The 15,670-nt window shown below is 40.3% G+C and overlaps 1 protein-coding gene across 2 annotated transcripts in view; it reads right to left on the reverse strand.

Moving 5' to 3' along the window:
* Positions 1 to 15,670, reverse strand: part of BAIAP2L1 (BAR/IMD domain containing adaptor protein 2 like 1) — a 93,109-nt gene that overhangs the window by 49,943 nt on the left and 27,496 nt on the right. For both annotated transcript variants that reach the window (XM_042922709.1, XM_042922710.1), the window contains exon 3: positions 12,413 to 12,499. In XM_042922709.1, the coding sequence (XP_042778643.1) occupies positions 12,413 to 12,499 (87 nt within the window). The remainder of the gene's footprint in view (positions 1 to 12,412; positions 12,500 to 15,670) is intronic.

Here is a 15,670-nt window from a genome sequence, read left to right on the forward strand (position 1 = left end):
AAAAAACACATCTTTGGGACACCTGGGTGGCTCAGTTGATTAAGCATCCGATTTCATTCAGCTCAGATCATGATCTCAAGGTCAGTGAGTTCGAGCCCCATGTCAGGTTCCATGCTGACAGAGCCTGGAGCCTGCCTCTGATTCTGTCTCTCTCTCTCTCTCTCTCTCTCTGCTCCTCCCCCACTCATACTCTCTTCTCTCTCAAAAATAAACATTAAAAAATTTTTTTAAAAAAGATATTTCAGATACTTTTTTTTATTTTTAAGACCTAAGACTGATTTTGAGTGCCAATACAAAATTATAATATTTTAAAAAATTGCATGACCTAAAAAAAAATAAATTGTATGACCTATAAGCATTCTATCAATAACAAAAGAACACCTGTGATTTTGTAGGTTCCTTAGTGATGAGGAGATAAAATCTTCTGTTTTGTACCCAATTTAAGAAACTGGGCCAAACAAATTAACAAATGATTCAAAACGTAATAGTTGACTAAACAAGAACAAGATACAGCCTAGATTTATGTAATGGTGAGCTATAAGGACCTCAAAGCAAAATTGTAAACTCTCCAAAGAAAGTCTCCTGTTATTTCTTGAGAAATAAATGAGAACAAACTTTATTTTTCCATGCTTTAAAAATGAAATGACTGATTCATACTTTCTTTTAAATATTTTGCTAAAACACTTTCTTCTGACCCTTTCTGTTTTCCTTTTCTACTTTTTCAGTATTTTCTACGTTTTTAAAAATAAACATTGTTTGATTTAGGGACAAAACTGGAAGTTTTATACATATTTCAATTTCCTCTCTTAAATGAGTACTGTTCTGGGTTGAAGTGTGTACCTAAGATAAAGATTTATGTGTGCACTACAAGTACTACAAACACACATTCTGACAATGAATTCTTCAAGTGACTTATTATTTAACAATTAAACACAATGGATTAAAATATATTTACCTGCCAATCATGACTACAGAGCTCTTCAGCTCTTTTATTCGTTCCTCCCAACAAGGCAAAGCGGTTGTGCTCTTGAGCACATACTACTGTGGCTATTAATGTATGTTAAACCCAAGCACTTAGCAGGTGGTAAGGAACTGCCTTTCAAGAAAAAAGGGTATCAAATTGCTCACACAGTCACTCAGTCTTCACACGTAAACAACTGTGTGATATTAAAGTTCTTCCACCTTCAGGGTAAGGTTCCTGGGAGGGGCCAGGTTGTAAATAGTTTAGGCCTCTTGTGGGCCAAACTTCTCTGTTGCAACCACTCAACTCTGCCATAGTAGCCTGAAAGTAGCCACAGACAATACATGAACAAGTGGGCCTGGCCAGGTTCCAATAAAATTATATTTACAAATAGGTGCTGGCTAGCCCTCTGGCTCTGGTTTGCTCACCCCTGCAGTTAAGGTACAACTAATAAAAGGTGATACTTTAGCAAAATGAATTTGAAAGAGACTTGAAAATGTATGCTAATTCTTATTGTTACCTTCAAGTGGTTTAGAGCATTTATCATAAAAAATGACTAAAATTTGGTATTTCCCTTGAATGATTAATATTTTACTTCTGGGGCACCTGGGTGGCTCAGTGGGTTAAGCAACTGATTTCAGCTCAGTTCATGATCTCCCTGTTCGTGGGTTCAAGGCTTGCTTTGGGCTCCCTACTGACGGGTCAGAGCCTGGAGCCTGCTTTTGATTCAGTGTCTCCCTCACGCTCTCTGCCTCTCCCCCACTCATACTCTGTCTCTCTAAAAATTAAAACATTAAAAAAATTTTTTAAAAATATTTTACTTTCAATTACAGTTGAAAAAAAAAACAATGACACATTTTCTGAGTATTCTCTAGAAGAGGAGAAGAGACTATATTCATAAAGAGCCTTTCATTTTCAAGAGAAATGAGCAGGATAGGACTTTTTCAGGAGAAGGATGTGTATCCAGCAAATTTATAGAAAATTAAAAATTGCCATTATTTCTCAAGTTTCAGATAGCTACAATAACTTACAAACTTTGGAAATTTACATTAAAATATTTTCCATAAAATCTGATTCCCTTTGCCCTGCAAAACTTACACTATACCTTTGTTCATATGGATTTTTTTTTAATGCTTATTTTTGAAGAGAGAAAGCAAGAGCACACACTAGCTTGGAGGGGCAGAGAGGGAGACACAGAATTTGAAGCAGGCTCCAGGCTCTGAGCTGTCAGCACAGAACCTGACACGGGTTCAAACCCATGAACTGTGAGATCGTGACCTGAACCGAAGCCGGATGCCCAACTGACTGAGCCACCAGGCGCCCCTGTTCATATGGATTAAACAGAAAATGAAAGGGCATTTCTAGTGCTTTGCAAATTCTAAATATTTTACAAGAATTTTATCAAATGTCAGGGCACCTGGGTGGCTCAGTCGCTTAAGAGTCTGACTCTTGTTTTTGGCTCAGGTCATCATCTCACAGTTTCATGAGTTTGAGTCCGTGTTGGGCTCTGTGCTGTCTATGGAGACTGCGTGGAATTCTCCCTCTCTCTTTGCCCCTTCCACATTCACACCCTATCTCTCTCAAAATAAACAAATTTTTAAAAAGAGTTTTATCAAATGGTAAGTCATATTACATCAGTTATTTTTATTTTCTAAGAAGCAAACTATATTTTTTGAATACCTTTTAATCAGAGAAGTTCCACCATTGCTAGGCATTTCTCCTTTTCATTTTCAGTGACTTTCAGTGACAACAAAACTTTTACATCCTCCATAGGTGTTACCCCAACATAAGAACAGTAAGATAATAATAAAACCCTTATTAGAGAGAATCCTTCATGAATGAGAATCCAGAGGCACAATAATAGCAGCAGTAGAACCAGACCTTCAAGAACTCAAAATAATGGAATTACTGCATAGATAATAAAAGAAATCAAAACATAAAAACAAAACCCAAATTAAAAGTTAGTTTCCAGGGTGCCTGAGTGGCTCAGTCAGTTAAGCATACAGCTCTTGATTTCAGCTCAGGTCATGATCTCATGATTGGTAAGGCCCGCAATGACCTCGAGGAGTCTGCTTGGGATTCTCTCTCTCTCTCTCTCTCTCTCTCTCTCTCTCTCTCTCTCTCTCTCCTCCCCCCTTGCTTGCACGTGCGTGAACGTGCAGTGCATGCTCTCTCTCTCTCTCAAATAAACTTAAAAACAATTAATTTGCAAAATCAATAAAAAGACAACCCAATTAAAAATGGGCAAAGGATCTGAATAGATACATTTCCCAAGAAGATATGCAATAGCCAATAAGAATGTGAAAAGATGCTCAACATTGTAAGTCACTAGGGAAATGTAAATCAAAACCCAAGTGAGATATTACTTCACACTCACTAGGACGGCTATCATCAAAAAGACAGTAAGTGTTGACAGGGATGTAGAGAAATCAGAACTCTCACACACTGCTTATGGGAATGTAAAATGGTGCATTAATTTTAAAAAGCAGCTTGGCACCTCTTCAAGAAAAGTTAAATTTAGAGTTATCATAATATGAGCCAGGAATTACACTAAGTGTACACCAATGAGAAAGAAAAAGATAATACATACACACAAAATTTGTACACAAATGTTCATAGTAGCATTATTTCTAATAGTTTAAGGTAGAAACAACCCAACTGTCCATCAACTGATAAATGGATAAACAAAACATTGTATATCTATATAATATCATCCCATCCATAAATAGAAAGTACTCACACATGCTATAATGTGAATGAATCTTGAAATTATACTAAGTGAAAGAAAGTAGTCTCAAAAGATGACATATGGTAGGATTCCATTTATATGAAACTGTTCGATATAACCAAATCTGTAGAGATAAAATATATTAATCATTTCCTATGGCTGGAGTTGAGGGTAAATGGAAAGTTGACTGCTAATGGTACAGGATTTCTTTTTGGGGTGATGAAAATATTCTAAAGTTAACTATGGTGGTAATTTAAAACTTTGTAACTATACTAAAATCCACTGAACTGTGCACACTATAAATGGATGGACTGTATTCTATGTTAATTATATCTCAATAAAGCAGTTATAAAAAATATGACAAAAGTTAATTTGCAGATTTCAAAAAAAACAAAATAGAACTTAATACTGATGAAAAATAGTCACTGAAAGTGAAAACTCAATGGAACCAATTAGAAAATAAAAAGTTTAAAGCCATTTAAAAGAGCAAAACACACCATAAATATCTAATAATGCATATATAAAAATGTGTGCAAGACTTCTACAATTAAAAACAAAAAACAGTGACAGAAATTAAAGAAGCCCAAAGTAAATTTTTAAAAACTGCCATATTCGTGGATTAGAAATTCAGTATTGCTAAGATGTCAATCCTTCCTAAATCTATCTACAGAGTCAATCTGAAATTCAGTATTGCTAAGATGTCAATCCTTCCTAAATCTATCTACAGAGTCAATCTGTAGTCCAAATTCTAGGAGATTGTTTTTTCGTGGAACTTGACAAGCTGATTCTAAAATACATGTAAATGCAAAAGTCCAACAACAGCCAAGATGCCCTTGAGTAAGAGCGCCGATTTGTTCTATCTGAGGTCTACTTCTAGCTATCAGGATGCATTCTAAAGTCACAGAGATGAAGACAGTGTGGCATTCGGGCAGCAAAGTGCAGGAGATGTGTTGCCTCCTTGTTTCCCTGGTGAGAAACCCATGTGACATGTTACAAAAATGGATAATTTAAAGTGGAAGTGCAGCAAAGAAATGAAAAACAGTAACAACAAAGTAAACGGAGTTCGAGAAGTAACTGCCTATGGGCATGTGGACACCGTGGCCCTTGGAGAGACCCTGGACGTGCAGCCACAAGAACTGGGTGAAGCCTGAACTTACAACATAACCGAGCAAAGTGATTGTGACGAAAAATAAAATGAAGAGGTTTCAGAGAAAGCAATGACAGCAGAAAACTGCACGTTAAAAGAACTCTAGAGGGTATCTGGTCACATTGAAGTCACAAAGGATAAAATATTGGAAGTTGATACAGGGTTAGGAAGGAGCAGGACAATCCATAAAAGCTTAGAGAGGATGTCTACTCTGTATCTTGAGTTACAGGGGAAGGAGACAAGTGCCATTGAGACCACCCAAGTTTTTTACAATAAAAATGCTTCCATTGTCAGTGTTTCTAATACTTTAAATTAATGTGTACAACATAAATACTAGTTTAACTCTTTTTTCCACTTCCCTATACATTTGTAACTGAGAATAAGAGAATTTTGAGGATTTTTGACAATTTTGTTTTCTTTTTTTTCCCTTTTTTTTAGAGAGAGAGAGCGAGAGACCACGTGCACAAGCAAAGGAGAGGGGCAGAGGGAGAGAGAGAACTTAAATAGGAACCTTGTTCAGCATGAAGCCCAACACAGGGCTTGATCCCAACAACCCTGGAATCATGACCTGAGCTAAAATCAAGAGTCAGACACTCAACTGAGTCACTCAGGTGCTCCTTGACAAACGTTTTTCAAGGTCATGGCACAATCATATTTTCCCTGCTGATGATTAAGATGGCTTTCAATAGTTTTAACTTGCATGGTCATTTTTGTGGTCCTGCACTGCTGTGCAAAATGGGGACACCTGTATGTAAAATTAATGAATTAAATGTATCAGTTCAGAAATTAGAAAAAGAATAACAGGGGTGCCTGGGTGGCTCAGTCGGTTGGGCATCCGACTTCAGCTCAGGCCACGATCTCACGGTCCATGAGTTTGAGCCCCGCGTCAGGCTCTGTGCTGGCAGCTCGGAGCCTGGAGCCTGCTTCAGATTCTATGTCTCCCTCTCTCTCTGCCCTTGCTCTGCTCATACTCTGTCTCTGTCTCTCAAAAAGTGAATAAATGTTAAAAAATATATATATATTAAAAAAAAAGAAAAGAAAAAGAATAACAGAGTCATCCTAAAGACAGCATAAAGAAGAAAAGAAAAAACAGAAATTCATAAAATAGGAAACAAAGATACAATGGAGAGAACTGAAAAACTGGTTCATGAATAATCAGGAATAATCAAGGAAATGCATATTCTTGCAAACTTACATTACCTATTCTACAGGATAATGTCAATGAAAAAAAACCTATACTCTTCTTGAGTTCTCAAATATGTGTGAATATATGAAGTGGCAACAGAGAAGCATCTTTCTGGTCTTTGAAACTACAGAATCTAGGAGGTACATTATCTCATTTCATCTTCCGACAACTCAAGAGATGTTGCCATCATCCCCTGTAGGCATGCCAACCTGCTCATAGTCACGAAGTGTTGCCCAAAGTAATACGAATTGATAGCAGCAAGGTAACAATATAAACTTTACTGAGCATCTCTTAGGTGTTGGGTAATAAGCTACCTGCCAGGGTCTCAAGGGAAGATACAATCTGGCCTGGCTTCCACATCCTAGGTAACTGGATCTTTCCTGTGCTTCGGCTGGGGTGGGAGGAAGCTCTATGACCCACGAAGCACCGATGCCACCTACCATGCACCCTAGGGATCACCAACTCTACAACCCCTGTTCTATCTTGCCTGGCTGCAGAGCACATAGCTAGGGACACAGGACCCAATGTGGCTGCCCATGGAGGTTCTCTCTCACCTCCACGCAGAAATGACCACCAAGTTTACCCTTTAGGGCCTATCAGTCACATCAAGGAAACACTGGGTTACTGGGTTTTCAAGCAGGAAAAACTCATCCATGAGGCTCCTGAGGATGAGATGAGGCAATGTAAGAATAAGAAGCAAGTGGCACACAGCAGGCACTTAACTGAGATCTGAGTTTCTATACAAAGCACAGCAGTACAAGCGCAAGTCAGGCAACACTTGTGAGAAGAGCCATATATAATATATTGTATAACACCTATCACGCGCGCGCGCGCGCACACACACACACACACACACACACACACACACACAGTTAACTGCTCTGTAATTTCCATCCTTCCTAATCCCATAATGTAATACCTGGCATTTATGGTCAGCACCCCAGTGAAACCACCATTTCCGAGGGGGCCGGTGGCCTCTGCAGATTGAAAAGGTCCCCATCATGGGGTTCCCATTTCCTTTCTTTTCAGTGGCCCCTTCTTGGCTGGCTCTTTCCAGTCCCCTCTGCCTTAGTAAGGCACAGTGTAAGCAGAACAGAGGTGAAGAACTCAGATTCTAAAGTTGGACCATCTGTTATCCACTGTGATCTAGGGCACACCTTTCACTTCTAGGTCTTACCTAAAAGTGGAAGTGCCTACACCCAACTCATAGGACTGTGTAGAGAATGAGATGAAATAACACCCGTCAGGGGCTGCACCCTGTGTCTGGCAAGCCAGTCCTTGATGTTCGCTGTGAGGCATGCTATAGAAGAGCATACTCACAGGAAGAAAAGACTAGAAAAGAGTATAGTGGTGACAAAGCGGGTGTATTAGAGTGGTAAAATTACAGGTGATTTTTTTTTCCTCTAGTCACCCAGTTTTCAAAAATAAAGTGTGAGGTCATGCAGACAATTGAACAGAGAGAAAAGGAAGGAGAGAGAAGCAGAGGCAGAGAAAATGCATCAAAGAGTTCATGATTACAAGACACTGTAAAGGCTGAAAAGAAAAAGGGCAGAAAAACAGAAACTACCCCCATATCCTTAACCTTCCTCTGTGCTTGGAGTCCCACTTCCCAAATAGGAATAGAAGGCTGTGGGAAGGAAGACTGTGGTTTTCAGGAGAAAAAGCAAGTATCCAGGAAAAACAACAATCATAAAGTTTGAAGCATATACATGATAGTGAAACATCCCACGTGGGAGAAAGACATTACCCGAACCAGAGACACTCACAGAATGCAGAAGCACTACGCAGTCTGAGGCACAGAAAAAGTGAGGACATTTGTGTAAGTCTTTTCCTTTCACTGAAAGTTGTTGAAACAAGACCTTTGATACCAGAACTGCCAGACATGGTGGTATCATCAGGTGTCCCCCCCTGACAGCTCTGTCCTCTCCCCCTCAGAGGTATTCCTTAGCTAATGGTGCTGGGGAAAGCTCTCTGGCTGCAGAGTCATGGGACATGAGAGGGTGTGTGTGCTGGGGCTCCCAGGGAAAGATTTCCTCCTTTGTAAAGGGCACAGCTTAGAAGAAATTCTTCTTCCTGCTTTTGGATACAACGGGAGGAAGGAGGATGTGATGTCTAAGACTAGCGATGGCAGCCATCTTGGTACCATGAGGAGTTGAACTTGAGGGTAAGTAGAAAGAAAAGAAACCTGAGTTCTCAGTAATGATTGCTTAAACAGGAACCTGCTACTCCTGGCCTTTTTATGTGGGATAATAAACATCCTTAATGTTTAAACCACTATTAACTGGTTATTTGGTACTTTTAGGCAAAAGCATCTTAAAATTATTCATATAGCATTTGGTGAGCTGATGTGCTCAGAGGGATATCTAAATGAAAAAACCCATAGACAGAAATCAGGAATGGCAATGCTACAGCTTGGTCTTAATAGGTGCCAATCCAAATGATAAAAAGTTAAAAAGCTAATCAACTTTCTCCTCCAGGTTTTAGCTCCTTTTTTTCCCCCCTAAAGTGAGACAAGAGACTGAAATGCTCAGTTCTGCCACTCTAACTAATACTCATAATGCATTTGGCCAAGTTTTCCAAGTAGACTCCTCACAGCAAATTTCTATGAATTAGGTAAATATTTTACTGAAAGGATATTTTCTTCACCCACCTCCCAAAGTACAAAAACATCAGAATAGAACAGAAATTTCACGTAAAAAAATTATGTGTATACACACACACACACACACACACACACACACACACAAAATGAGAAAGACTGTATATTCTATAGCAACATTAATAAATATTTTAATTCAGGAACACTCAGGTGGCTCAGTCAGTTAAGCTTCCAACTTCAGCTCAGGTCATGATCTTGTGGTGAGTTCAAGTCCCACATTGGGCTCTCTGCTGTCAGCACAGAGCCTGCTTCGGATCCTGTTTCCCTCTCTCTCTGTCCCTCCCCAGCTCATACGCACACACACGTGGGTGCACACTCTCTCAAAAATAAACATTAAAAAATATTTTTTAACTCAACATTAAACTGAAACCTACTCTTGCAATCTAAGTTTTAGAAATGGTAAGAATTCAAAGCACCTGGGTGGCTGTCAGTTGAGCATCTGACTCTTGATTCTGGCTCAGGTCATGATCCCAGGGTTGTGGGATCAAACCCCGTGTCAAGCGTCATGCTGAGCACAAAGCCTGCTTAAGATTCTCTCTCTCACACTCCTTCTGCCCCTCTCCTCCATTCAAAAAAAATTTTTTTAGGGGCACCTGGGTGGCTCACTCGGTTAAGCGTCCGACTTCGGCTCAGGTCATGATCTCAGTTTGTGGGTTAGAGCCCCGCGTCGGGCTCTGTGCTGACAGCTAGGAGCCTGAAGCCTGCTTCTGATTCTGTGTCTCCCTCTTTCTCTCTCTGCCCCTCCCCTGCTCATGCTCTGTCTCTGTCTCTCAAAAATAAATAAATGTAAAAAAAAAACCTTTTTAAAATTTTTAAATGTTAAAAAAAATAAACAGTAATAATTTTTCAGCATCCCATTCATTTCTTTCCCAAGCAAAATTTTTAAACTGAAAATTTTATTTTTTTTAATGTTTATTTATTTATTTATTTATATTTTTATTTTTTTTTCAACGTTTTTTATTTATTTTTGGGACAGAGAGAGACAGAGCATGAACGGGGGAGGGGCAGAGAGAGAGGGAGACACAGAATCGGAAACAGGCTCCAGGCTCCGAGCCATCAGCCCAGAGCCTGACGCGGGGCTCGAACTCACGGACCGCGAGATCGTGACCTGGCTGAAGTCGGACGCTTAACCGACTGCGCCACCCAGGCGCCCCATATTTATTTATTTATTTTTGAGAGAGAACACATGTGCATGTGAGTGGAGGAGGGGCAGAGGGAGAGGGAGAGGGAGCGGGAGTGGGAGAGAGGGAGGGAGGATCTGAAGCAGGCTCTGTGCTGACAGCAGCGAGTCCCATGTGGGGCTTGAACTCACAAACCATGAGATGCTGAGACCTGAGCTGAATTCGATGCTCAACCGACTGAGCCACCCAGGTACCCCTATTTATTTACTTATTTTTAAATGTTTATTTCTTTTTGACAGCGAGTGAACAGGGGAGGGGCAGAGAGAGAGGGAGACCGAGGATCCCGAAGTGGGCTTTGCACTGACAGCAGAGAGCCCAACGTGGAGCTTGAACTCACGAGCCATGAGATCATGACCTGCGCTGAAGTCGGATGCTTAACTGACTGAGCTACCCAGGTGTCCCTAAATTGAAAGATTTTAAACTATAGGATTTGGAGGTGGAGGGAGAGGGAAGATCAGGGGAAAGGGGGAAAGGAATGAAAATTCTGAAATGATTCATGATCTTCACATATGAAACACCCCTTCAGTTTTATCAGATGGAATTTATAAATGTTTTGTAATAAAGTTATGAATACCAACACCAAAAGTCAGCAATAAGACAATAAAGCCTTGAAAAATGAGGAAAATATAATCCACTTTTGGTCTCTTTTTCCTGTGAACTGTTCATTACTCTTTCAAACAGAGAATTTAAACACATATAGGGCAATATTTTAGTCTAAACTTTAACAAAATGAAAAACTAAGCAAATCACAGGAAGTCAGTATTAGGCCTCCAAAAGCAACTCTTGCTAGGGTAGTACTTTATCATGAAATTGCTGTAGATGAGCAGAAAATTACTAACTATATGAGATGGTGAATATAAGCAAAAAGACAACTTGAGACAAAAATAAAACACAGAAGTTATTTCCATTCCCTCTGAATCAAATACATATCCACATGAAAGAAAATTTCACCACTGCAACATATTTTCCTTATTGAAACTGAAGAAGGTTTCAGCCTGTGTTTGCAACAACACGGTTGCTGTGGAAATAGCTGATTCAACATTATGAACTCGCAGCTGAATAAAGTAAGGTGTGGAACAGAAATCTTATTTAAACAGTGGCAAGAACCATAAAACATTAAAAAGGCAAACTGAATGACGGTGAATCAGCACCATATGGTTTAATGTAAGGGTCACACATTTTCCCTTTGGGCCTGACACAAATAGGATGTGTCTTTTTAATTTAGTCCTATTTTTGGAACCCTCTAATCATCACCATCATCCCTCAAATGTCCTAAGTTTTACTATCTGCTTCTGACTGCACGACGCACCGTGTATTTTATGAAACTGACTCTGTTGAAGACAGAGTTTCTGTAGTTCCTACCTCACCAGAACACACACAAGTTATGCCACCAACAAAGCACACGTCAGGGCTTTGAAAATTTTCTGCCTGTACCTGATTCTATTAAATACAGCAGCACGGACTTCATCATCACACGACATCACTTCAGGCTTAGGTTTCAAGACCCTTTACAAACTCTTCAAGAACGGAAGTTGTGAGAGAATGTTCCTGGGCGCCCAGATCCACTTCACACCCTGTAACCCAGCGCGCACCCCCAGCACTGTTATCACACCTGGAATTTGTTCTTCCGCTTTTATGGGTCAGGTAAGAGTTCTCCAAGCCATCTTGAAAACCCTTAAGACACTTTATACAGAAATGATGTGAATTATTTTAACCCTAAAATATATGTTCTACATGCAGCCCCCGCCTCTGCCTCCCCTTTCTACAGAAACACACTTTTAAATACACACACTTCACCAATATTTTCCTCTGCTTTTCTGAACCTTTCAAATCATAACAAGCATTTTGAAACCAGAAATCTTATCCTTTGTAAAATAAAAAGAATCAACAAATTTTAAAAATAATGGTTATGTGTGGGGCTGTTAAGAAAAGGAAAAACAGCGACTGTTCCACCCTTAGGAGAGGACGCAGTGAACGGACTCTGTAAACAGAAACCCAGATTCCCTCTGCAGTTGGCACTGCTGAGGGTGTGGCTGCCCTCTGAGTGTGCACAGGAGATCAATTCATACCAGCAAAACCGGAAAAATCACAACTGAGAGCAACTGTGGAAGCAGCGAGAGCCAAGAGCAGGACGTAAAGGAGTCTGCTTTCTGCTAGGTGAGTCACAGGAAACTTTCCTGCCAGAGTCGGGAGGCCCGCCGTGCCCATCTCCTTCAGTTAAGAATGTAGGTCAAAACTCCCTGGGTTTCATGCTCCAGGGATCCGAGGGGAAGGGCTAGGGCCCAAGTTTAGAGGCAGAAGCCCAGTTCCTAGGGAGCAGGGAGGTCAGCCACTGGCCTTGGCCTGCCTTCTAACTAAGCCTCCACTTTCAGCAGACTACAGGGAACTCCATCATTCCAGAAGTGAACAACACACGGGTGTACTGGGCTAGCCCTTCTTACTATTCTGGATTTGGGCCACCTTGTGTATTCTTACGAGGGCTCACAGGATGAAAGGCTCACAGGATGAACCAGCTCAACTTGTGTTTGTATATAATGACGGTCAGCTCACCCAGCTCTGTTGACACAGGGGACCCGGTGGCAATCTCACCAATCTTGGCCACTCCATCGTAGTAGGCTTTTCCCGCAAGGATCATAGCTAGACAGGGAAGGTGACACACAAAATCATCACTTACACAAGGAAAAGAGGAAGTGCACTGAGGTTTGCTTCCAAATATCCCTCAGTCCCTTCTGGGTGCAGAAAGGTTTGGGCTGTGCCAAGGGTGGCTCTCGGAGGGCAGGGCTTGTGCCTGATAGCTGTGACGTCCCTCCAGTGCACTTTCGAAGGCCCCCGCCCAATGGAAAGCTCCACAGGATCCTCACCTTGGACCAGCCCTGGCATAGCTGAATCCAGAAAAGGCCCTGCCTTCTGATGCCAGTTCCAGAGGGGATATGTTTCCAACATCAAATTAGGGCTGGAAACATATCCGCTCCACCAAGAGAGCTTTTCTCAGCTGGTTATTCTACAGCTACACAGGTCTGCAACATTATTAGTTGAAAGAACTTGCATGGGGTGGCCCAGGAACCTGGCCTTTCAATGGCACTTTTACTTTTCTATTGAAAAACTTATTCTGAGCCACAAACAATAAAATAATTGTTGTTAGGGGGGAAAGGTATGAAATTTAAAATACATTATTTTAATCACTCCAAAAACACAACAGAATTCTCTGAAAAATAATTGAATGTTCTATCAACTCCCCACTACCTTTTTGGCAGAAACAAGGAAAACTTCTATTGCTATATCAATTGGATTCTATTTCTCTTAAAAATAGTATTTCTCTTTTCAAATTGATTCTGAAGACTAAATTATAAGGTGTAGAAATCTGTTTTTGATTTTTATTTTTCCTTCCTTTCTTTTTCTTTAGGAAAGGGAGTCAGGGGCAAGACAGACCTGGGTCTGCATTCTGCCTTTACTTCTAATGACACGACCTCCCTGGGCAAGGTCACTATCCTTTCTGAAACAAAGGAGGGTCATCTATAAAATGCCCTAAGAGCACAAGCATGGAAGCTGCTAATATGATTTCCTTCCTTCACTTTCCAACAAGCTAGGTTTGGTAAGACTGATAGTGTACAACAAGCAAGCTTTTTAACAACACCTAGCCTATTTAGTGTGGTTTTGAAGAAAACAATTTATTTTGCTTTACTCGAAGACTAACTCTGAAGAATACAAAATTTTAGAACTAAAAGAGCCCTTAGGAATCTCTAAGATTCCTTTCCTTTTTACTGTGAAGAAAACCAGAGGCCATACCAAGTGCTTTGCCCCAATTTATAATGGGTATTGTTTTACAACAGTGGGTTAAAAAAGATATCTCAAGCATAAAAAGTAGTGGGGAGAAGGTAGGGGGTGCCACAGAACAAATTATGTACAAGTCTAGCTGAGGATATTACTGGCCAAAAAAGTAACATTTTCATGGCAAATTCATCTATTTCTTGTAGAGTTGAAAAAAAATGTAAAAGTTACAGCTTTTACTAATATGTATACAAGTTTAAGAAATGTAACGCTCCATTATACAGTTATTTCATAAGACTGAGGATAACCTTAAAGTATAATAGTAAAAAAGAACAATAACAAGTAGCATTTATATGGACTTTCCAAGCCTTACTTAAGTTTACCTATCCAAGAATATTAAGACATGGGTCAGTGATGTTATCACCCTGTTTCATGAAGGAGAGTGGAGTGAAGATATGCTGGGACGTGCCCAAGGTCAATGGCAAATCAGAGGCAGTGCACATAACTCCAACTAAGGTAGTTTACTTCCTCAGTTCTAAATTACCGTGCTTTTCGCGAATCTTTGGTCTCAGCTAGAACTGAAAAAGAGAGGACTCTACCTAAAAACAAGGTTTGTAGCCAATAAACTGGCAAGTTAATAGGTGCAACTTTTAATAAGAAGATTTTAAGTTGTACGGTACTGATAAGCTGAAAAGCAGATCAGTGAGAGAATGACATATATGCACAATGCATAAAAAAAAATTTTCGGTTTGCATCCACACATGAAATTGAAATTTTTTGTTAACTGTTGACTTATGTTTAAAACTATTTAACCTCAGAATGGTTAAATATTCTTGCTTTAATAATAAAGTTGAATTAACTTTAAAAACTATATAATTTATCCAGAACTTAATAAAGAATACTATTCTCATAATTTTGCCATCCCCCCTTTGTGAATACATTAGGAGATTTTCTATCACTTGTTTTAAGGAACGAAGCATATTTGTCCTATTTTAGTGGTTGACCAACTACTTCATCAATCTAATCTACAAACTGCTACCAGATAATTTTCCCTTAAAGTACGATTTCATTAGGTTACAGGAGTGCTCAAGAACCTTCATGGCCTCGACTGCCCATAGTGTAAGCCCACACTCCAGAGTTCATGACAGATTTTACAGAAATCGCCTTGGATAAACCATACCTCCCAGAATTCCCAACTTTTGTAGTCCCCTATACATTGATTGGGGGCTTGGTCATGTGACTTGCTTTGGCCAATGGGGTACCAGCAAGCATAACTCCCACAGGGATTTGCACTCTTGGAAGTCTGCTATGCCAGAAAGCGGGAGCCCAGCCCTCAGCTGACTGCAATTGTAGGACTGAGCCCCAGGGGTCCAGAGAACTGCACTGCCTTTACAGGACCTTGAGAAATAATAAACTATTGCTGCCTTAAGCCACCAAGTTTAGGGAGACTTTGTTATGTGGCTATAGATAACTGATGCTGCATTCACATGCATTAACAATCTGACCCATTCCACCTTGTATTTTACTATTCCCCAACAGCTTCTCACTCATGCCAGTCTGGGCCTCAGATTTTGGCTTGGATGCTGTCTTTTCTGCCTGAAACCTAACATGTGTCAGCTTGCACAGCTCCTACAAGGCCTCCCGCCTGCTCTGTTCCCCACCAACTTCACTGCTCAAATTCCTGTGACACTGCTCTTTCCATGCTCTTTGTTAGCTGTGAATGTTGTCCTGACTTATGACCTAAGTGGTGACTGCACACCTGGCATCCTCAACTATACTACAAATTCTTACCGAGGACTTTACAAATTTATCTCAATTTCTCGATGGCTTCAGTAAAAAACAGATGGCCTGCAGAAATTCTGGAAATACTTTAAAAGTGCAAAATAGTCCCTTTGGGGAGAAGCCTTATTTAGCAAGAGACTAAGCTGCTGGCAGCTCCCTGAGTCACCTTGTAAAACTGCCTCGGAGAGGCACCAAGTGCTAGAAAGAAAAAAAAACCATCGCAGGTCATTGTGACTTCCTTCACAGGGGCATCTAAAG

The sequence above is a fragment of the Panthera leo genome, chromosome E3, assembly GCF_018350215.1.
Source record: "Panthera leo isolate Ple1 chromosome E3, P.leo_Ple1_pat1.1, whole genome shotgun sequence".
Lineage (NCBI taxonomy): Eukaryota > Metazoa > Chordata > Mammalia > Carnivora > Felidae > Panthera > Panthera leo.